Raw genomic sequence first — 22,238 nt, forward strand, 5'->3', positions numbered from 1 at the left:
ACAATAATTGCTGCATATAGGTGACAAACAATTAAGCAACAAGTGAAAATAGAAAAACACAACTACAAATTATTCCAACAATAGGCCTACCATAGGCTATAATAATAAAATACGAACGACCCAGCAATGTGGTAAATATGACTGGGAAACATTATGATGGGATATAGGATAGGAATTTTCTATAGCCTAATATACAAAATGCCTGAAGGGGTGGAAAGCATGGAATCTGAGTTTGTATGTAAATTTTGGGAATTAGTGAAAATTCCCAATTTCCCATCATTCTATTGATCATTATAAAGTTTCTCAGGAGTCTTCTTTTTTAGTTTTTGTTCTCGTTTATCTCTGTTTCCTTTATATATATATATATATATATATATATATATATATATATATATATATATATATATATATATATATATATATATATATCTACTCCTTTATTGTATTTATTCAGTTATCTTAATTGGTTTGTGAAGCACTTTGTAATGGTTGTTTGAAAAGCGCCATATGAATAAAGGTTATTATTATTATTATTATTATTATTATTATTAGCATTATTATTATTTACCACGTTGTTGGGTCGTACATTTATGCTAAACTCATAAGTTTGATGTTTTGGATTGTATTTGAAGGCAGCACTATTCAGAATTGGGAGTGAAACCAAACAAAACCCTCCTGTCTCTTCTCTTTTCCCTGCCCATTGCCCCTGTAGATCTTTTTTGTTAGTGTGCCATAATGTTTCTATTATTTACTTTTATGAATCATTTTAACCGTGTCTTCTTTGAATCATGTTTGGACGTGTTAATTCATTGGATAACTGTTCAATTCTTGTAGCACCCATCAGGTCTAGGCTCAGCTTTTTCAGTCACTTCATTTTCATATCAACATATAGCCTATGTGTCAAATAATACAATAATATGTAGATGTAAGCTATATTCTATATGGAATCAGAGTGTTCACAGCAAGAGGCTATTAGAGAGGAGATCTGTCCACATTTGGATAGAATATATTCATTTCAATATTTTATTTTCCTAAACTTAGGGGTTATATAATGAGCACTGTATAACTATTTATTTATTTTTTCCTGCTTTAAAATGGGACTTTGGCGCCCAATATTAGCATCAAAACCACTCTCAGGACCCTGATGCCAGCTCACTATCGCCATCTAGTGTTGTGGAATTGGAATTGGAAGCTGAATTGAATTCAATGAAATTCTGTGAAATTCCATGTTTTTTTGTTTTTTCTTACCACATATCTGAGATTACACATTGTGTTATCAATATATTATCAATACTAAATATCATAAAATGTTAAAGGAACCTTTCAGGTGGTATTTGATGCAGAACATGCAATGGTAATCCATACATTATGATTGAATGTATTTGATTTGTTGAACTGTCTTTTATTTGATTCATAATGTTTGATTTATAATGTTTAGCGAGTCGAAACAAAGTTCGTTTATTAAAGTTATGTTTCCTTCCTGGACATTCACATTCCAATTCCAACCTCAGGCCCCCAACCCTGGTGCAAGTACAACATGTCGAGTTGTAAACCGTTGGGCAACACTATATCTAGATATTAAATGATCATCTTAATCCTTCAACACGTTTGAAATACTAAATATTAAACAATAATCTTGATCCTTCAACATTTTGCCCGTCGGCCAACTTCCTTACCTGCATTCCATTTAAATACACATTATAAACATTTAACTGACATTTGATTGCACATTGTGTTTTGTGTCAGAATATCAAGGAAAACATTCCTCTCTACATCTTAATTGCACATGCTCACAATACATTTACCATCAGATGCTTCATAGTTAATATCTAACTAATAATAGTTAAAACCTTAAAGTGACTTTTCTTGACTTTTGGTGCCACTGGACATGCTGGATAGAAGGAGGTAACTCATTATGCATTCTGCAGTATCAAATGTAGTATGAGAACAAAGATTACCAAAAATATGCTTTTTAACAGCATCATTAGCCAGTCTGTTGTGACACAATACAACTGTTAAACCAATCCACATAAAAGATACATTTCCTATTAATAGTAATAACTCTATTGGGGCTATGAGGAGAAAAGTTGTGGATAAATATAATTTTGCTAAAAAGCAAAAGTGTGGAAGTCAGACAATTTTAGAGGAATTGTTGAAATACCATAAACCCATTTTAACAAAAATTAAATCCCTCCAACCTGCTTGAAAAGTTTGTTTTTTAAAACTATTCTACTCTGAATGCTCTGGTAAGAGATTAAAAGGCTTTTCCTATGAATCCCCCATAATCAGAATCCTTAATCAACCTTAATTTACGCAGGTGATGTGTTTTGTTTTTCCACAATAATCTGAAAAAACACAACAACAACAACAACAACAACAACAACAACAACAACAACAACAACAATACTAGGCTACTAATACATAATAGGTAATAATAATGATGCTACGCTTCCGGTTTACCACTATTTATGACCGCACATATACTTTGACCAATCATAGAGCAGCATGTCGACATTCCCTTCCGCATTTTAGGACTTGTCAAGCTGTGATTGGCTGAAATCAGCTCTAATGTTTGAAAGTGACTGGGCTTCTGGCTGCGCATCCTCTCACACTGGATAATGAGAACAGAGACAGAGCGATGGGGTTAATTCACGCTGTCCATGTTTTTATCAAATCACTGTTGCTGCTGCTTTTGTGGTCCAGCTGCGAAGGGAGAGAGTCGGAGCTCAACTATGTCACCTGCGGCTCACTGGTCAAACTCCTCAACACCAGACACAACGTCCGCCTTCATTCTCACGATGTCAAATATGGCTCAGGTAACTCCATTCAATATCAAGTCAAGTCGTGTCTTTGTTGCACTGAGTCAATTTCAGCCTTTCAACCCGTGGCATTTAAATCTGGTAACCCACAAATGTAATGTAAATAGCCGCCAGACATAAAGCGCTAAACCTGCCGGTCCTGTCAAGCTAGCTACAACCTCGAGTACGTGCTGTTCTCTTGTATTGAGAGAACGTCACGCCAAACTCTATTAAAAAGTCTGGCACTTTAATGTTGCCTTGCTCGTCGGCAAACTTACATACCTCCTAGAACAAAATCTAAGAACTCTTATGAATTGATAATGTTGTCTGGTGGATTCGGCATATAGCCGATTCAGCAAGCAGCACTTTATTTCAATAAAATGTCAACTTTTACAACTGATTCTCACTGCTCACTAACGTGGCTATTACTAACCACGGTGTATTTTGATGGGAGAGCATCGTCTCCATACAAGATGGAACGAAGGTATCGGGGCTGAGCAACCAGATTTTTGTAAAACCTAATCTCTATCATGTACTAAATTGCATCCCATTTCGACTCGGTCTTGCATCCTCCTCCGCCACTGCCGGTGTCGATTTATGAATTAATTTATTGCACAAAATCAACACATTTATTTAGAAATTAGGATATCTTAGACATAATTTCTCCATCCAGTGTAGGCCTATATGTCGACAATTAAATGCCGTGGTCTTTAAAAGAGGCTGAGGCTGACTTGGCTTTGGTCTTGGCTTGGTTTTAGCTCACACCGGTGTTAAACAAGCCAGAATAAACAAAATCGGACTTCCGGCCAAAACCTTCAAAATAAAACCCGTTGCAAAGTTTTTTGAGGAACATAACCAAAGCGAAAATAAAGAATATGTTAAATGAATAATCTGTAGCAGGTAAAACTAATGTCTATATATATGCTACGTCCATTTAATATCTTCTGAGTAATGAGAACAGACAATAATGCCCATGAGCCTTGCACAGACACAGAGCCATATTTCTGCACATATAGTTACTCCATACAGGGTTTTTGGTTAGGTGCACAGCTTGTAATGTATGCAGTTCAGCACATTCTGTAAATGTTATTTACATCTGTTAGAATGAAGAATATATTATAAGATGAATATACTTGATAAGATCAATAGTTTGTACAACCATCTATACATATGTAAAACCTTCTGATGTTAATGTGAATATGACACACATTTGTGCACATATATATGCTGTCAATCCTAATGTTGGTTTCTTCATATTCTCATTTTCTTCTGTGTTATATGTACGTTTTTCATTTACTTTTTTCTATCTATCTTATTTCTATCACAATAAGTTCTACTACTGATACTATTTTGCACACCCTCTTCATGCTTTAATCCATACCTTTTTTTTTTTGGTCATATTTCCGTGAATACATTTCTGCTTAACATGCTCTAGTCTTGAAATTGTCAGTTGTTTTTGTGTGACCCTCTTTTGCTCTATTCTTATTTACATTCTATTTTTTCTTTGAGGTGTCCTATTACTAGTGCTGCTGCAATGACCCAATTTCTCTTTGAGGAGAAGCAGTTTTGGCTTATTTTATTACTTTTATTTTGAAGGCAACACAGCCTTACTTCCTGTTTTGTTCTGGCTGGTTGTGGCAGCTTGACGCAGCTGCTCTGCATTTCCTATCCACCTGCCTCATCTAGGCGCTGCAGAGTTGGCGAACAGCTGGCAGACCAGAATGAAACGTGTTGTTGGGAAGTGTTAGCCTTACCACCATTGCTAGTTGATATGTTTTACTCCATCATGTCTAACCGCCATTCACTTAATATAACATTAAGACAGCACAATTAACAAAGCTGTATAGGAGGAAATCTGTTCATCCACATGCACGTGTTCTGCATTGCGAATTCCAGGCAGCTAACCCTAAGGCGGTGATAAGAAAAGTGTACAGGCTGTAGTTTCAGGAAGTCTATTCAAATAGGCTGATAGCCTGAGAGTGACACTGAAACAGTCTTTATGCAAATTTGTCTTCTCAAGAGAGTGAGGCGTTGTGCCTCTTAAACACAGAGAAATGACTTAGCCCTGCTACTGAAAACTGCCATGTGTTTTTTTTTTTTTTCTTCTTCTTTATGATATTAAGCAAATGTATGAATCACTATTTTTTACAAGGTGAACTACACACCAAGGTCTTCATCTTTTAAAGGAATACATCAAGTTTTTGGAAGACTGTCCTGGTCAACTTAGCCATGAAGTGATGAGAACACCAAAATCATCCATGTGTCCTTGGTATGCTAACATGCTAATACTTTAGCATACACTATGTTGAGTGGTAGTAGGTCACTAGCATTATCCAAAGTAAGAACACCAACCTTAGAGCAATAAAAAGATGTTAGAGTTTTTTATTAAATGGCCTGTATATTCATAAATTTAAAAAGTGAAATACCATTAACTCAATACAGCTGTTGTTGCCAGGTTTATTTCTGGAACTATTTCAGGTGCTTTATAGCTGTATATTGCCCACCACCATCATTTCCTATGGAAATGTGGAGAGCCGTGGAGAGCCGTTTAGAGCCGTTAGAGCTGCTATTTCAAAACACTACCTAATTTTTATATCATATTTCCTGTAGATTTTGCCAATCTCCTACACAAAGCTGCCAGGATTAGCTGAATATCATTTCAAATTACTTACCATTTAGTTTTAGAGCTACTACAAGTTATAATTTTCTCACTTTTGATATGATGCTAGTGGCGTACTATCACTCAGCATAGTGTATGCTAAAGTGTTAGCATGGAGCACTGGAATCAATGATCTACCAGGGACATATGGATGATTTTGGTGTCTATGTTCTCATCACTTAACGTATATGGAACAATCTACCAAAAACTTGATGTATTCCTTTTAGTCCTTCCTGTCTGACATTCAAAACAAAGAGAAGAGAGGTAAGAGTGTTTCCTCAGACATGTCTGTTATGTATCTATCTGTAGGTAGTGGACAGCAGTCTGTAACCGGTGTGGAGAATGCAGACGATGCCAACAGTTACTGGCGGATTCGTGGGAAGCCCAGCGGTCCTTGCAAGCGTGGGGTAGCCATCAAGTGTGGGCAAGCCATCCGCATCACACACATGAAGACCGGCCGAAACCTCCATACACACCACTTCAGCTCACCTCTGTCTAATAACCAGGTGAGACAGTAGCTGTGTGGATGTACACACACACACACACACACAGGTCCATTGGAGAATTGTCTGTACACAAATAGTGTCTAAATATGTAACAACCAAGAAAAAGAGAGACACCTGAAAAAGATTGTTGTGGTGTTCAGTGACATTCTAAGTAAAAGTGAATAGTCTACTAAGGTGGATTTGTTTCCAAATGTTACTGTGACACAGTAAACTGTCTTGTCTTTAGCCCTAATCTCTACTCCAAAACACTCTGAGTTGTAGCTTGAGAAGAGTCAGCTCAGTTAAAGGGTAACTTCGGTATTTTTCAACCTGGACCCTATTTTCCCATCTTTTTGTGTCTAAGTGACTAAAGGGGACAACAATTTTTGAAATTGGTCCAGTATTGAGCGAGATTGCATCGCCGGCGGCCGCAAAACGAGTTGCAATGTAATCCGACGGGGCAAATGTGAACCGTCAATGTACGTCCACTAAAAGTGCTTGTTTTTGCCACTGACAGGCTCAGATTGTTATTATAAGTGTCTGACAACATTATGGAAAGGACCCTACAGAGAAATGAAACGTTTCTCTTTACCTTTCGCTTGATCCGGTCTGTGTGTAACCAAGTCTCACTCAAGTCTCGCGAGAGTTGAGTTGTTGCAGGAAGTTACACACAGACCGGATCAAGCGAAAGGTAAAGAGAAACGTTTCATTTCTCTGTAGGGTCCTTTCCATAATGTTGTCAGACACTTATAATAACAATCTGAGCCTGTCAGTGGCAAAAACAAGCACTTTTAGTGGACGTACATTGACGGTTCACATTTGCCCCGTCGGATTACATTGCAACTCGTTTTGCGGCCGCCGGCGATGCAATCTCGCTCAATACTGGACCAATTTCAAAAATTGTTGTCCCCTTTAGTCACTTAGACACAAAAAGATGGGAAAATAGGGTCCAGGTTGAAAAATACCGAAGTTACCCTTTAACCTGAACAAACTGTTAGCTAGCTAACTAGCCAGCAGGCTCATTTAGCAGAAACTGATGTTAATGTTAACATGTGACTACTAGCCACTACTAGTGCTAGTGCAAATCAGATGTATTTACAACAAGACAGTGATTGTTAGCTGACGAGATACTATGGTTTGCTAGCTAACAAGCTGACATTACAAAACACAAAAACACAAAACACAAAATCAATCAGATAGGTCAGTGATGAAATGATCAGTTCCCAGTCAAAAACAACACGGAAATTAATCACATCTAATAAATTCTGTGGAAAGTCAAGCAATGCAGTCATCTACTATTGCCCAGGCTGTGGACGTCCAAAATGGCCGCCAGAGGCCACATTACATCAGTGAGTGAGCTTGTGTTTCTCTTTCCCTCCACCGCTCTGCGCGGTCTGCAGGAGGTCAGCGCCTTCGGAGAGAACGGCGAGGGCGACGACCTGGACGTGTGGACGGTGCAGTGCGACAGCGTCCACTGGGAGCGCGACGATACCGTGCGCTTCAAACACGTGGGCACCGACGTCTTCCTGAGCGTGACGGGCGAGCAGTACGGCCACCCCATCCGCGGCCAGCGCGAGGTGCACGGCATGAGCTCGCCCAACCAGCACAACTGGTGGCGCGCCATGGAGGGCGTCTTCATCCAGCCCAGCCTGGAGCCGTTACGCCACGACGAGCTCTGATGACGTCATCATTTGGAGACACAAGTCGTGGGTGTATGTGTGGACAGACTCTGGTTTCTTGCTGCGGTGTGTGTTTTTTTGCAGCTCTCCTGGATGAGATGACATGCTGTGTGAATGATGTTGGATATTGACCGATGGCTCATCACTTTGTGAAGCGTTAGCATTTGGGTAGTCTGAGATGAGGGGGATAATGGTTTTTCTTTTACTGACAATTTACAGAAGATTAGTGATGTGTAGCATAGCCATAAGACCTATATTCTATTGATTTCCTCCTTAGAGAATTTGGTTTCAGAAGGGAAAAATACTTTTCAGGGAAAATCCTCATGCCAGCTCCATCTATATAGTCTCAAATTCCTGAGGAATGCTAGTGACTGAAAGTAAAACTCTTGACTACTGAATTTATATCACCTTTGCACTCAAAGCTTAAAGGGGCATTAAATAATCTAGGAACTCTATCGGCAACCAGTAGGAATTGTAACAACATGGATAGAACTTATCTCCTCCTGCACAAGTCTCCACCCACTTCAGCTACGGTGGCCTGTAATTGACATAAACAACAAAGTGACATTTTCACAACAAAGAGGAGTAAGCTAGCTAACCAGAGTAGAGATCCAACAGAGACGTCTAGCGAAGAGGTGATATATCACCATGCAAAATACTGTAACAATAAAACTGCTTTGTCATTTGCTTTTTTGGGCTTGAGAACAAGGCTTTTAAGCCTTCATAGCTGAAATGTGTTGTGACGCTGGTCGCTCGCTCATAGCACCATCTCCCATCGTTGAGCAGTTGAAAATGCCAGTAGGTAGGTGTGTAGGGGTCTTGAAACTAGTGGATGGTTTTTGTATGGGCTGGAAAATTCTTACTGCCCATGTAATATCTACGCTTGGGGCGAATTTACAAACTAAGCACCAAAGTTGCTATTGCAGCCAAAAAAGAGTGTGGAAACTCAAGGAAAGGCACTAGGAAATATTTATATGTAGGGTCTGTATTCATGTGGGTTGAGCTAATGTCGCCTAAATGGGTCAGAATTCCTTTTTGGTCACCTCTAAGGGGGGAAGAGTGCAAGACTGCAGGAAATGACCTGAGGTTTGAGTTCTGCCAGTACATTGCAGCTCGCCTGCCAGTCCATCAGTTGATTTTGAAAACAAGGGAGAAAAAATGTTCTTCTAGTGTCAAGAAAGTATGTATTTTACTATGTTGTATCTGGACCTGGATTGATTCTGTTCCTCCCAACCCATGAGCAGCTGTGAAGCTGGGTTGAAATGCAATTCTTTACATGTATAATTCTGGTTTTGAATGACCACGATTTTTGCTGAATCCACACGATTTTTACTGGTAGATTGCCTCGGAGACAAAAGTCGAGACAAAAGTAGATGCCGTGTCTAAAAAGGTCACCCAGCCTTGGCTTACAACATACATTCACATTTACATTGATTTATTCTCTTCAACATCCACCAAAACAACTAAAATAAAGACTAATACAGACTATGGTAACACCTGATATATTTCCCCTCAATACCACTCCCATCTTAGAGTTTTTCTACTTCTGTACTTGTTCTCCCTTTGTGTGACAAATACATTTCTACTCATGTCATGGAGATATGTTTATGTGTAAGGGAAGATGAGTACATATTTTTAAAATGATTCATTTTTACTGTATTTTACTCTTGCCTATTTCCTTGCTAGACATTTGTGTTTTATTGCTGTACATTTGGTTGAACATTTTTTTTTATTGTGACTAGTGAGCTATTTATTCATTGGTCATATATTAATAGATGGGGAAAAAAATGTATGTCCTAAATGACAGCCATGAGGTCAAAATGTTTCTATGCCTACATACCTAATGTCCTTTTAATGCGATATTGACTTCCCTTAATTGGTCTGGTCATTGTAAAATTCTTTGCAGACGACTCTTGATTTTACTCCAGTGAACTCACAATTTCTCAGTTGAAGTCACATTCAGTACAGTGGATTCCGGTGCAGAATACTTGCACATAATGAACATGACTGAAACCTTCATGTTCAAACAAACCCACTCAGTGTTTTGAGTGAGTTGAAAATTTCTCAAAGTTTTCTGATTTGGTATACAATTACTTGCCACATGATTTTCCTTTGTTTTATGATCTCTTATTTATACCTATTTGAATGCTTGACTTTCACACTCATGAAATGCCTGGATGGAAAAGATGCCCAGTGATTCATATTCCTCTTGTGGAACTGAATTTTCAAACATTAAAGTAATAATCCACAAAATTTTTATATAAGACAATGTCTGTTTTACTCTGTATTGCTGATGTAACACAATAGTTATTCAACCAATATCCAGCTCATGAAAGCTTTTACATTTGCTGTTCTAAACACCCGGTGTCTGGTAGCTCTTTCCTGGGAAAAATCCTCTGGTGCACAGAAAGCAATGCATTTTAAGTATAAAGAGATAAGTTGGTACTGAAACCCAGACTAATGAAATTCTCTTAGGGTTAGCAGCTCTTTAAGGCAGGCTGACCCACCACACCTATTTCCTGGGACACATTACTGCCTTGAAATGAAGAATTAATTTACAATAAACATTACTGAGCAATTCAATGGATTAAGTAAATGTGTAAAGAAAATCAAATGTCTGTTTTCTGAAAGTGCTTTTCTGTAGCTGTAATCAGGGAGGAACTTCCATCATATCAGAGGTGGATGACACATTCGCTGATATCTGATACTTAATAAAAGCCAAAATCGCCCCCATATATCAATTTAACCCCAATCTGTTTTATGTTGCCAAAAGTCCTGCAAAATAACAACCAATTAAAATAGTAGCCTAAGTGTTTTTTTTTTTTGAGGAAGCTAAATTCAGTTCATGTCTGCAGATCACTGATTGTTCTGTTTTATAACTTCTACATTTCTGCATGGTTTAGTAACCTGTCCATCACAAACAAAAACAAGCTGTCTACAGTAAAGGAAGTAAAGGAAGTAAAGGTTGTAAAGGCAGTAAAGGTAGTAAAGGAAGTAAAGGTAGTAAAGGTTGTAAAGGAAGTAAAGGAAGTAAAGGTAGTAAAGGTTGTAAAGGCAGTAAAGGAAGTAAAGGAAGTAAAGGTTGTAAAGGCAGTAAAGGTAGTAAAGGAAGTAAAGGTAGTAAAGGTTGTAAAGGAAGTAAAGGAAGTAAAGGTAGTAAAGGTTGTAAAGGCAGTAAAGGAAGTAAAGGTTGTAAAGGCAGTAAACGAAGTAAAGGAAGTAAAGGAAATAAAGGTAGTAAAGGTTGTAAAGGCAGTAAAGGAAGTAAAGGTTGTAAAGGCAGTAAAGGTAGTAAAGGAAGTAAAGGTTGTAAAGGAAGTAAAGGTAGTAAAGGTTGTAAAGGTAGTAAAGGTAAAGGCAGTAAAGGTAGTAAAGGAAGTAAAGGTAGTAAAGGTTGTAAAGGCAGTAAAGGAAGTAAAGGTTGTAAAGGAAGTAAAGGTAGTAAAGGTTGTAAAGGTAGTAAAGGAAATAAAGGAAGTAAAGGTTGTAAAGGCAGTAAAGGAAGTAAAGGAAGTAAAGGTTGTAAAGGCAGTAAAGGTAGTAAAGGAAGTAAAGGAAGTAAAGGTAGTAAAGGTTGTAAAGGAAGTAAAGGAAGTAAAGGTAGTAAAGGTTGTAAAGGCAGTAAAGGCAGTAAAGGAAGTAAAGGTTGTAAAGGCAGTAAAGGCAGTAAAGGAAGTAAAGGAAATAAAGGTTGTAAAGGAAGTAAAGGTTGTAAAGGCAGTAAAGGTAGTAAAGGAAGTAAAGGTTGTAAAGGAAGTAAAGGTAGTAAAGGTTGTAAAGGTAGTAAAGGTTGTAAAGGCAGTAAAGGTAGTAAAGGAAGTAAAGGTAGTAAAGGTAGTAAAGGTTGTAGAGGCAGTAAAGGAAGTAAAGGCAGTAAAGGTAGTAAAGGTAGTAAAGGAAATAAAGGAAGTAAAGGAAGTAAAGGAAGTAAAGGAAATAAAGGTAGTAAAGGTTGTAAAGGAAGTAAAGGAAGTAAAGGAAGTAAAGGTTGTAAAGGCAGTAAAGGTAGTAAAGGAAGTAAAGGTTGTAAAGGAAGTAAAGGTAGTAAAGGTTGTAAAGGTAGTAAAGGTAGTAAAGGTTGTAAAGGCAGTAAAGGTAGTAAAGGAAGTAAAGGTAGTAAAGGTAGTAAAAGTTGTAAAGGCAGTAAAGGTAGTAAAGGAAGTAAAGGTAGTAAAGGTAGTAAAGGTTGTAAAGGCAGTAAAGGTAGTAAAGGAAGTAAAGGTAGTAAAGGTTGTAAAGGCAGTAAAGGTAGTAAAGGAAGTAAAGGTAGTAAAGGTAGTAAAGGTTGTAAAGGCAGTAAAGGTAGTAAAGGAAGTAAAGGTAGTAAAGGTAGTAAAGGTTGTAAAGGCAGTAAAGGTAGTAAAGGAAGTAAAGGAAGTAAAGGTAGTAAATGTTGTAAAGGTTGTAAAGTTTGTAAAAATAGTAAATGTTGTAAAGGTAGAAAAGGTAGTAAAGTTTGTAAAGGTTGTAAAGTTTGTAAAAATAGTAAATGTTGTAAAGGTAGAAAAGGTAGTAAAGTTTGTAAAGGTTGTAAAAGTAAAGGTAGTAAAGGTAATAAAGGTTGTAATGGTAAAGGTAGTAAAGGTAATAAAGGTTGTAATGGTAAAGGTAGTAAAGGTAGTAAAGGTAGTAAAGGTAATAAAGGTTGTAATGGTAAAGGTAGTAAAGGTAGTAAAGGTAATAAAGGTTGTAATGGTAAAGGTAGTAAAGGTAGTAAAGGTAGTAAAGGTAATAAAGGTTGTAATGGTAAAGGTAGTAAAGGTAGTAAAGGTAGTAAAGGTAGTAAAGGTAATAAAGGTTGTAATGGTAAAGGTAGTAAAGGTAGTAAAGGTAGTAAAGGTAGTAAAGGTAATAAAGGTTGTAATGGTAAAGGTAGTAAAGGTAGTAAAAGTAATAAAGGTTGTAAAGGTAGTAAAGGTGGCCAGTAAAATCACTGAAGTGAATTGCCTCAACTGGACCAATTTTTTCAGAAAAAATGCTGCAAGGAAAGCTGCATAGAGCTTGAGCTACAGACTGCTAAAGGTCAAGACAAATAGAAGGAAAACAACACAGTCTCATAACTTTTGTGAAATGAGCACAAACTCAGAAACACAAATTATGTATTGTGGATACGAATAATGTGAAAATTTCACCCCTTATGTGGATTATGTGACAATAGCAGGATTGGACATGCCATTTTCACGTGTTCATCAACGTGAAAAGGTTCGCTGACAGTTAAGGTTAGGCAAGGAAAACTAGGTTAGGGTTAAGGTTTTGGTCATGGAGAAATCAGAAAAACATTTGTTGAAAATTTAAATTCCATACCTATGGACAATTTAGAGTCTCCATCTGACTATGGGAGGAAACCCAGGAGAACAAGGGGAGACGATGCAAACTCCACACAGAAAGGACAAGAAATCAAACCTGCAACCTTCTGGCTGTGAGTTGAATTGAACCCGAGTGAAACTGAATTGAGCTTGTAGGTGTAACAGCTGGGTAAAATCTAGATCTACTCACTCACTTAGTTTTAGCTTGTGAAAAAACAATCCTGGAAATGTCAGTCTCCTGAGAAAAATGAACTGCTTGGCCAGAGAATCTGTCTAAAGTTGGTTTTATCATCAATTTCAAGAGACCATAATCCCTCTGCCTGGGTTATACACTTGGGCCAAATATACCGCATTTTTTTTATTCACAAGTATCGCTCTTTTCAGCAAGTTGATACAGTCAAATTATAGTTACAGGTGAAATATTTGATTCAAATTTCAGCTGCCCCTTGTGGTGCTTTTGTGGTTTTTTTTTCTACAGATTGGGTTCAGTCAAAAGGTTGGAGGGGAAACTTTAAGGATGTCTACTATCTTGAGAAAGTCCACTTTAACCCATAGCTAACCCATACCTGTCTAAAGGCTATATTCATATGAATCAGTATATATCTATATACACTTTCCTTAGGCTACATATGCTACTTCCATCTTATAAATATGTTCTTATAATGACAACAGACAATAATGCATATGGTCATTTTTCTGTACATAGTTGCTCCATCTGGAGTTTTTGATAAGGTGAACATGCAAATGTGCATGTTCCATACATGTTATCTACAACTGTAATTTTAATATATTTGATAGGTGTACAATTTTTACAATGCACATCTACACACATAGACATCTTCTACACGTATGGCCCTCTGTAAACCTACTAATGTGAATAGATACATTTTGCACATCATGTGTAGAGTCCAAACCTTTTAGTGGATCTGTACTCAATATTAGATAGGCCTCCTCATCACCAGGGCCCAGGTTTTCAAAATTGATCTGATAGGATAACAGTAATTAGACTGGATTAAACCTCAAATTTGGGTATTTCAAAATTGATAAAGGAAATTCTATATCTATATCTATAAGATTAGGGGCTTTACTCAAGCTTAAATGTTGCTTCTGCGTTTTTCAAAACTCAAGGATAGTTAGGATAGTTTTGATTCCAAAAATCAAGATAATAATAATCCAATAATCCCACTGGAAATGTGGATTTGGGGTTGATTTACAAAAATGGTAGGTCTTATTTTTCAAGGAATTGTACTGAGGATTTGGGGAAAATCAGCCTATGTGCCCTGAAACTGTTCATAAACACTGGGTAGTATTTCGTATTTGCGTTTCATTAAGTCAATAAAATCTCCAAGACAAATTCTCACATCAATTGCCAATTTGTATCTTAATAAAACATTAAAAAAAATGCACATTACTGTTCAACACTGTTCTATCCTCCTCAGAGAAGTCACTATTTACATGTAGTTCACTCATGTCTTTTTTGACCAAACATGCTGTAACATTATTTGTCCAACAGATGGCAAGATAGAGGACATTTAAAACACTGCAAATCCGGATTTTGAAATCTTGATCTTGTGATATCTGGATCAGAATTATGCACTCTGATCATGTTTTGAAAAATGGACTCAAAATCAGTGAAATCATTCTGATCATGCAAAAAAAAAGGATTTGATTATCCGGATGATTCTGATCCCAATAAAAAAAGATTTTCAAAAGTTTTAATCTGCATCAGAATTGTTTTTCTTATCCCCTTTTTACGCAGTCCAAGACCAGACTGATCTTGCTGATTTTGAGTCACTTTTATCAGATAGATACCACAAGATCGAGACTACAAAATCCAGACTGCCAGTCTTTAAACAGACCTTTGTCTGTCCATTTGTTGGAGAAATAATGTTACATGTTGTTAGGTCAAAAAGACATGAATGAATATATGACACGTGGTATTCACTAATCTGCATAAGTAGGCTATACAATTCATAAGAATTTAAAGACAAAGGTCTCACTGGATGGCAAAAATAATTCAAATCCAAACTTCCTATTTCTCTGCAAAAAATTCATTTAAAAATAAGCAGCTGGTATGAGACTTTGCTTTGACGGTTTTCTTCATTTAATATAAACCTTAGATACATTATTTTTGTGATACTATTTTTAATCTATATCCAAGATATCTACATAGTATTTTCCACACGTTCTCATGTTATACCACAACTACCCCTTTGTCCCTAAATCCAGCATGAATCCATCCTTCCAGTAGGATCAAGATGATCCTGAATAAATTCAGAATTCTGACTTTAAACTCAGAATTCTGACTTTTTTCAAAGACTTCTGACTTTAATCTCAGAATTCTGACTTTTTCCACAGAAGTGTGACTTTAATCTCAGAACTCAAATCAATTTTTCACATGTGGCCCTAATCCTCTTCCGCAGAAATCCTATCAGAAAAGGGTTGAACAGCAAAACCCCAACATCTCTTATGGCTGCTGGCTGCTGCTGCTGGCTCCATCCATCCAGCAGGTGGCGACAAAACACCAGGAAAACGACCGACAGCGACGCATGGACCAGGGAGGACGCTCATTATCATCATCATCATCGCCATCATCACCATCACCATCACCATTATTTTCTTCTGCATCCCGCATCTCTGTCGGCTGCAACTTAAAGGTGCGTGCATTCATTCATCAGTGGATATTAAAGGTTAAAATGCGGCTATAGGAAGAAGTGGGTTTTTACTGAGTCACAGTCAAGTTCTGGATTTGAATGGCACTTTAATAAGAGCTGTCAGATGATAGGACTATAGGAAATGTATAAGGCTGTTTATATACCTTTATGTAATATGTACGGCTGTGCTTATGCGTGATATGCGTGATTAATTAGTGTTTATCAGGACTAATAATAACTACCAATCACTACCAAATTACTGTGATTGTTTCCATTTATATTTAACTTGACTGAAGGACGCAGTTAGTCTGTTCCTATCAAGAAATTTGGATTTTTACCAGGCAAATATTTTGTCTATTTTTTATATATAGGCCGATTCAATTCATTTAATGCCGAAACTAAAAATCTGCGTGTTCATCCTATCAGATAGACGCTGAGAAATGATTTCCCACGCCTTCACCTATTCATACGCCTCTGTCTTATTCCTATACGTGGTGAGAAGGGTTTCTACCGTTGATCCAGAAGCCTTTTCTCGGTGCAGTTTAACCACATTGGCTACTTTGTCAGGCTGAGGGCTCGTACATTTTATTTAGCGGTAAGCCTTTATAGGTAAGAGTCCAACACACACACACACACACACACACACACACACACACACACACAGACACACACAGACACATACACACAGAGAGAGAGGGAGAGAGAGAGAGACTATTGGCATTTTCTTTTGCAGCCTTTCCACCTATTTGAACTATTTGAAGGCAGGAATACAATTAGAAGGTAAACCCACCTAAAAAAAATGTTTACACACTTATTTATTTTCAGAATAGAGTTGACTGATATAAATCTTTTGTATGCAAATACATAGTGTACATCATAGTAAACAGTATTAAACTGGTGTAGGCTGCATGAAAATAAACGATAAATAAAGCATAAACTAATGTTTTTTCTGAGAATGTAATTGATTATTTGGATTATATTGGTGGTGGTTTGCCTAGTTTGTGTGTGTGTGTGTGTGTGTGTGTGCATGTGTGTGTGGGGGGGGTGTTCCCAAGCTCACCATGCATGAAGCTGAGGGAGAGCAGAGGAAATGTAAATGTGACCACCCACCTCTGACTAGGAAGTGTCAGTGTTTCTTTTAACCTGCCTCTATATGTTTTTTATGTTTCTAATGTTCTATTTCTATATATATAGATATATAGAATACTTTCAGACAGCCAACTGATAGACTGCTGGATCTTTTTGCAGTGAATTCTCACAGTTAAACCTGCTCTAATATTGTTGTTTTATACTGTAGTATATGATGTGGTGGGAAATCAAAAGGAGGGTAAACTGTAACCTCCAGTATACGGCAAACAACCACAAACAAGCAAAAATAAGTTATAGTTTCAGAAAAGCATTCATTCCTGTTTTTTTTTCTCTTAAAAGAGCGCATCCTCATAACTTGATACTAGGCCTACTTAATTTGATGCAAACTGTGAATTTCATGATTTGGCTACAAAGTTGGTAAACGTGAGTCTTAGGTGGCTTTACCCTCCGCTACATCCCTGATCCTGATTAAATAAATAACATGCGATGTATCTAGGATATTTAAAAAGCCTTGTGCATCCACAGGGAATTTCAATATTTACCGATATGATGCTGTTTAATAGGATGTATATTCTGAATGCCCTATCCTAAAGAGTTACATCCCCTGAAAAGGTGATAAAGTCTATTTTGCAAATAAAAAAGTGGGTAAAGTGACTTTAGGTGGGTTGGATCTGAGGCCCCAGGTCACCCAGGGCCCCCGGAAATAGATAAATGAGTCAATTTATTGTAGATTTGCACTCTCTTGCACTACAAATTTGCGTGATATCTTGTCTATTTTCAATAGATGTACATAGAGCTTTTTTTTTTTTAGTATGGATGGTGGTGGGGTAGGACTGTAAGTGGATGGGTGTTTGGCAGGCAGATACACCATGTACAGGGTTGAATGGTGACTGCTGATATGTGTGTGTGTGTGTGACTGTGTGAGGGGGTGGGGGAGGTGGGGAAGCGGGTATATAACATGTTTGCCCCTAGTGGGGTAATCTGGATATGACCATGGTGCACTTTTAAATGGAAGAATTGCCCTTTTTTTTTTTTGGTGTAATTTCAATATATTGAAATGTAACAGAAATACGCCAACACATGGAATACTAATTCTCTGTCTTTATACTTAATATTTCTGATGTTACATTTACACTTTATTATCCCTTATTATCCTGTTTTGGAAATCATGTTTCATTTCCCATCATTCCTTCAAGCAAAAACAAATCTATAAACATGCAAACACATACTTATAACACATACACTTAAATTTATTACACTCTTTATTGTTGAAATCTTTCTTTAGTGGCAGCATTTTGGTATATTTTCAATGTATTTTCATATTTTAAATATTCTGCACTCATTTCATTTTGCCTAAGACCAACTGCTGTTATTCTGCTGTAATCCACATTCTTCCCATTCACACATTGTACTTCTCTCTACTTCTGTTCTTATTTATATTCTATTGAACTTTTCTGTTTCCACTCGGGCATCAATAAAGTTTCATTGTATCTTATCAGGGGCTTTTATTGTAGGTCTGAACATGTTTCCTGCTCCGCCTACTGCTACCTTCTAATGGCTCCAACCCATAGGAAGCTTCATCGGTGGCATTAATCTGCCATGCACCACTCTATCCAAACTCATATATCAACGTCATCATTGGATCCCAAGCTCTAAATAAAAGACAAAATGCAGCTTCTTCTTGAAAACGTGGACTTTATTGAAGCGTTCATCCTGGTGACAAGACTTAAAAAAGGTGAAGGGTGAGTTTTCTGTCGTTTTTGCGCTGCCTTGCCCGGAGGCAGGGCAGGGCAGGGGGATGAGGGTGGGGGTGGGGGTGGGGGGGTGCGGGAGGGGAGAGGGTGGGGTGGGTAGGCCCAGCTGACCGATGCCCTTTCATTATTGCACTGCTTGCTGCAGCTCCCACAGTAGTGCAACAGGGAAAGAGTGTCAAGCAGAGAGCATCCAAGTCATCCTCCCAGGTAAGAAACCACAACCTGAACAGGATTTTGCTATTCAAACAGCATGGAAACACCAGTCCTTCAATGTTTTCAAGGCTAAATCAACGCACAAGTTCTATTTGTACTCATTTTGGTGTTTGGTGAATCAGAGAATATTCAATTCTGCGTGTCAGTGTGCTGAATTTCAACGGATTCTAGGTTTTAGAGGCAAAATAAAGCAATGAATAAAACAAAAACGCTATTTTACCTCGTGTGATATATCAGACAGACTGCATGGGAAATCAGATCAATTTGTTTATCTTTATTAGACATTTATCATTGAAAGTGAAGTCAACTGCAACTATCAGGGCTTCTTTTGGGGATTTTTCTTTTGTTCCATGGAATGGGGGATGCATTCAATGTGATAAGAAGTCTGATCCAAATCTTTATTTTCAGTTACACAAATGGCAGTGAGAGTCGCCCAAAATCGCAGTTTGTGCGTTAAAAACCAATCCGCAATTCTTATATGATCTCAGGTCTTTCTAAGATTTCAACTAAATTTTGAGTTTTACAGTGATTCCAGTGGTTAAACAACCACAGTATCTCAAAAAACTTAAGAACATGAAACAGGGTTTAATCACAATTTTAACATCACACCCTGATAATGTTCTGACACAATGACATTCACTTTTACCTCCATCAAGGGCCTTTCACAGCTTCAATAGTTTTTAATGAGAAAGCATCAGAGAAATCCACTACAACGGATTCTTAAACTAAAATGTTACCACTATAAACCAGTCTGTAAACATTTATAAGCCATTCATAAAGGCCTTGTCATTTACGTTACTCTGAACATCAGTTAAAACCATTTAAAAACTTGTAACAGGTCATGCTATTGATGCGTATTTCCTTCAAAACACCATTTTAATATATTTTATTGTCTATTTCAGGGATTAGGAAAAGCACAGCAACAGCACTGTTTCCTTGATTGTGTGAAAAAAAGAATTGTGTGAATCAGTCACTGATTCTGAATCTATTTGAATTGTTCTTCACTCAGTCATGGGATATTTCTAGAAATCAACAGCAGGTAACATTAACCCGCTGGAGCTGCAGTTACACAATAATAAACATCTCTGATCATATTTTTCTGATAATGTTTTGTTCGTATGAGAAAAAACCCCTCAAAAACGGTCTCTTTGGGTGTATTTGCAATAAATTTCTGTGAATTCCTAAATCCGTTTGGTCTCTTTTTTTGTCTTTACAGCCTCTGGGCAGCTATACAGTCATTTGAAGGTAACAATAGTTTTTAAGTGTTAAACAAATACCAGTTTCAATATACTATATAGCAAAATGGCAAAAATGCTTTTCGACCCCGGAGGGTTAAATAACCTTCACTAGCAATCTCATTTGTTCCTTACATTAGAATGTTATTAAATACAGACCAAACAATATTCACATACATTTCACAGGCCGATGAAGCAGCTTTGCTAACAAGTCAATCTAATCAATACATTTGGGTAATAATCTACCACCGTCATTCTTTTACAATTTTCAGCATTTCTGATGTCACAACAGCTACAACAAAAGGTAGGACACATGCAGTTTTTAACCTAATTAACATGAGCAACATCTGCAACCAGCAATATGAACTAGCAACACAGCCGCACAAAATTTTGTGAAATGAGCACAAACTCTGAAACACAGATTACGTGTTGTGGACACCAATTATGTGAAGATTACGTTCCTCCACCATGAAAGGATTATGTGACAATAGAGCTGGCTGGTCACATGGTACCGCGGTTCAACAAATGATTTTCCCCATGTTAGCTTCATTCTATTGTTGATTACAGCTGATCTGTATCAAGTAGGCTTATGATCTTCTACGGGGTGAAGCAAGGCTCCATTATGTGATTGCCATCATCAATGATTGTGAATGTTTCAACCTCTGTGTTGAAAGATTCATCGCTTATGGGTATTGTAGTAGTAGTCAGACACATGCGTTTCCATGACTACTACTACAATACCCATAAGCCCTGCCAACTCCCGACCAATCACACGATCAGAAGAGCTCTTAACACTCTTATATGCTATTACGGTCAATCAAAAACTGCGCTGTGGCGTAAAGCATGACGGAAATTGTGGTCATTTAGCGAGCTAAGGCTGTTATGTACACAGTCTTGTATCAATGTTTTTTTTCCCGCTCAAATTTCAAAATGCTAATTCAAAGTTATCCATTGCTCTTGCACTGTATATTTGCTGATCGACGAATGAGCAGAACCGTATGAAACCCAGCTATATTGAAATCTGGGTACTACAAAAGAATGGCCAAACCACTTCCTGACCCTCGATGACGTCGGTATTACCATGTGACTAGCCAGCTCTATAGTATTAAATGGACACGCCATTTTCACCTGTTTGTCATCAGAAAAGGTTAGCAAACAGTTTAGGCAAGTAAAACAACTTCGGCTAGGGTTCAGTTTTAACCTGCTCATGGTCAAATAAGAAAAACTCTTGCGGAACATGCAAACTTCACTCCCAGTAGAAAACTTGTCATGAGTTGGGGATTGAACCCGGGTCACTGTAGTTGAAGGTAAATGTATCCGTCCCCCCCGACCTCCGCACCCTTACATTCCACCTCGCTATGTCAATGTCACTACTGCCTGTTTCTAGTCGTGCAATCCTTCACGGTGGGGAAACAGATTTCTCTCACTGTAAGTGTATGAAGCTCATTATTTGCATTTTAAGACATTTTGCTCATTTCAACAAAATTTTGCGAGACCGGGCTGCCTACCAGCAGAGCAGAACAATGACTGTGTTGACAACAGCTGTATAAACCAGAAGAAGATGATCATCCCTCAGAGTCAAGACCCTATAAGCAATATTGCACTACTCCGTTAACACTCGTGAAAGCAGAGGCAATATTGATAGGGTCTCGTCTGCAAGGCAATGCGGACGCAACGCTCTTCTTCTCAAAGCGGGAGTATCTGAATCTGAGACCATGGAGGACAAGAAGAGGAGGAGGAGGAAGGAGATGAAGAACTACAAAACCCCAGGAAGACTAGGGGTGGCTGGGGCATCAGCTAATGGTGATCTTAAGAGATTCCGGAAGTAAAGTTCCCATTCATTTTCCCCATAGGGAATTTAATTATTAGCCATAACGTTTTAATGGTAAAAGACAGACTTACCATGAGCGATCAGATTGTTAAAGACTATATACTGTATGTTCCTGTAGAAACCATCAGTCAATCGGATTTCAGTTCAGTTGTTAAGAAATCATGCTTTAATTTCTGACATCCTTGTGAAATTCTAAACTACCCAGCTTTAGCTTTAGCGAGTTCCCGCCAATTGGAGACATTGCTGTTACCATAGCAACATTACCCGCTCCAAAGTTGCGCATGGTTGGTAGCTAGACGAGAGTGAAGCAACGCTAGTCGGCTAGCAACCTGTATCGGTGATCAGACGTGATTTTGTTTTTGTTTTAGGGATGAAGTAATCACTATTCTATCCTGTTCTATTCAATTATTCAGTATCACTGTTAAAATGAGGGGAAGGGAATCAATGACACCACGGCAAAGCTGTATGGGATGAGTAGTTCATTCATTTTGTAGCTGGTTGGTTCGGTCCAAAGCTTCAAAGTGTTGATATTGGG

The 22,238-nt window shown here is 37.8% G+C and overlaps 2 protein-coding genes across 3 annotated transcripts in view; both read left to right on the plus strand.

Moving 5' to 3' along the window:
* The first annotated feature begins 2,582 nt into the window (after window positions 1-2,582).
* sdf2l1 (stromal cell-derived factor 2-like 1) overlaps window positions 2,583-22,238 on the plus strand; it is a 71,244-nt gene continuing 51,588 nt past the window's right edge. The window contains exons 1-3 of one of the 2 annotated variants that reach the window (XR_013505055.1): window positions 2,583-2,816; window positions 5,767-5,963; window positions 7,343-7,693. Coding sequence is in view for 1 of the 2 variants with exons in the window: in XM_071918011.2 (XP_071774112.1) it covers window positions 2,639-2,816; window positions 5,767-5,963; window positions 7,343-7,621 (654 nt within the window). In the remaining variant the exon portion in view is untranslated. Of the gene's footprint in view, window positions 2,817-5,766; window positions 5,964-7,342; window positions 10,363-22,238 lie in introns of those variants that run through there. The other variant, XM_071918011.2, reaches the window with a different exon arrangement.
* Window positions 8,639-21,701, plus strand: LOC139926323 (uncharacterized). The gene is made up of 3 exons (XM_071918010.2): window positions 8,639-8,642; window positions 10,553-12,004; window positions 21,565-21,701. The coding sequence occupies exons 1-3, from the start codon at window positions 8,639-8,641 to the stop codon at window positions 21,699-21,701; spliced, it is 1,593 nt and encodes a 530-aa protein (XP_071774111.2).

This window comes from Centroberyx gerrardi, chromosome 8, assembly GCF_048128805.1.
Source record: "Centroberyx gerrardi isolate f3 chromosome 8, fCenGer3.hap1.cur.20231027, whole genome shotgun sequence".
Classification (NCBI taxonomy): Eukaryota; Metazoa; Chordata; class Actinopteri; order Beryciformes; family Berycidae; genus Centroberyx; species Centroberyx gerrardi.

Excerpts from the sequence above, each read along its gene's own strand:
- LOC139926323 (XM_071918010.2), top strand. Across the intron at positions 12,005-21,564 it reads AGGAAGTAAAGGAAGTAAAG|CGGGAGTATCTGAATCTGAG; the intron begins GTAGTAAATGTT and ends TTCTTCTCAAAG.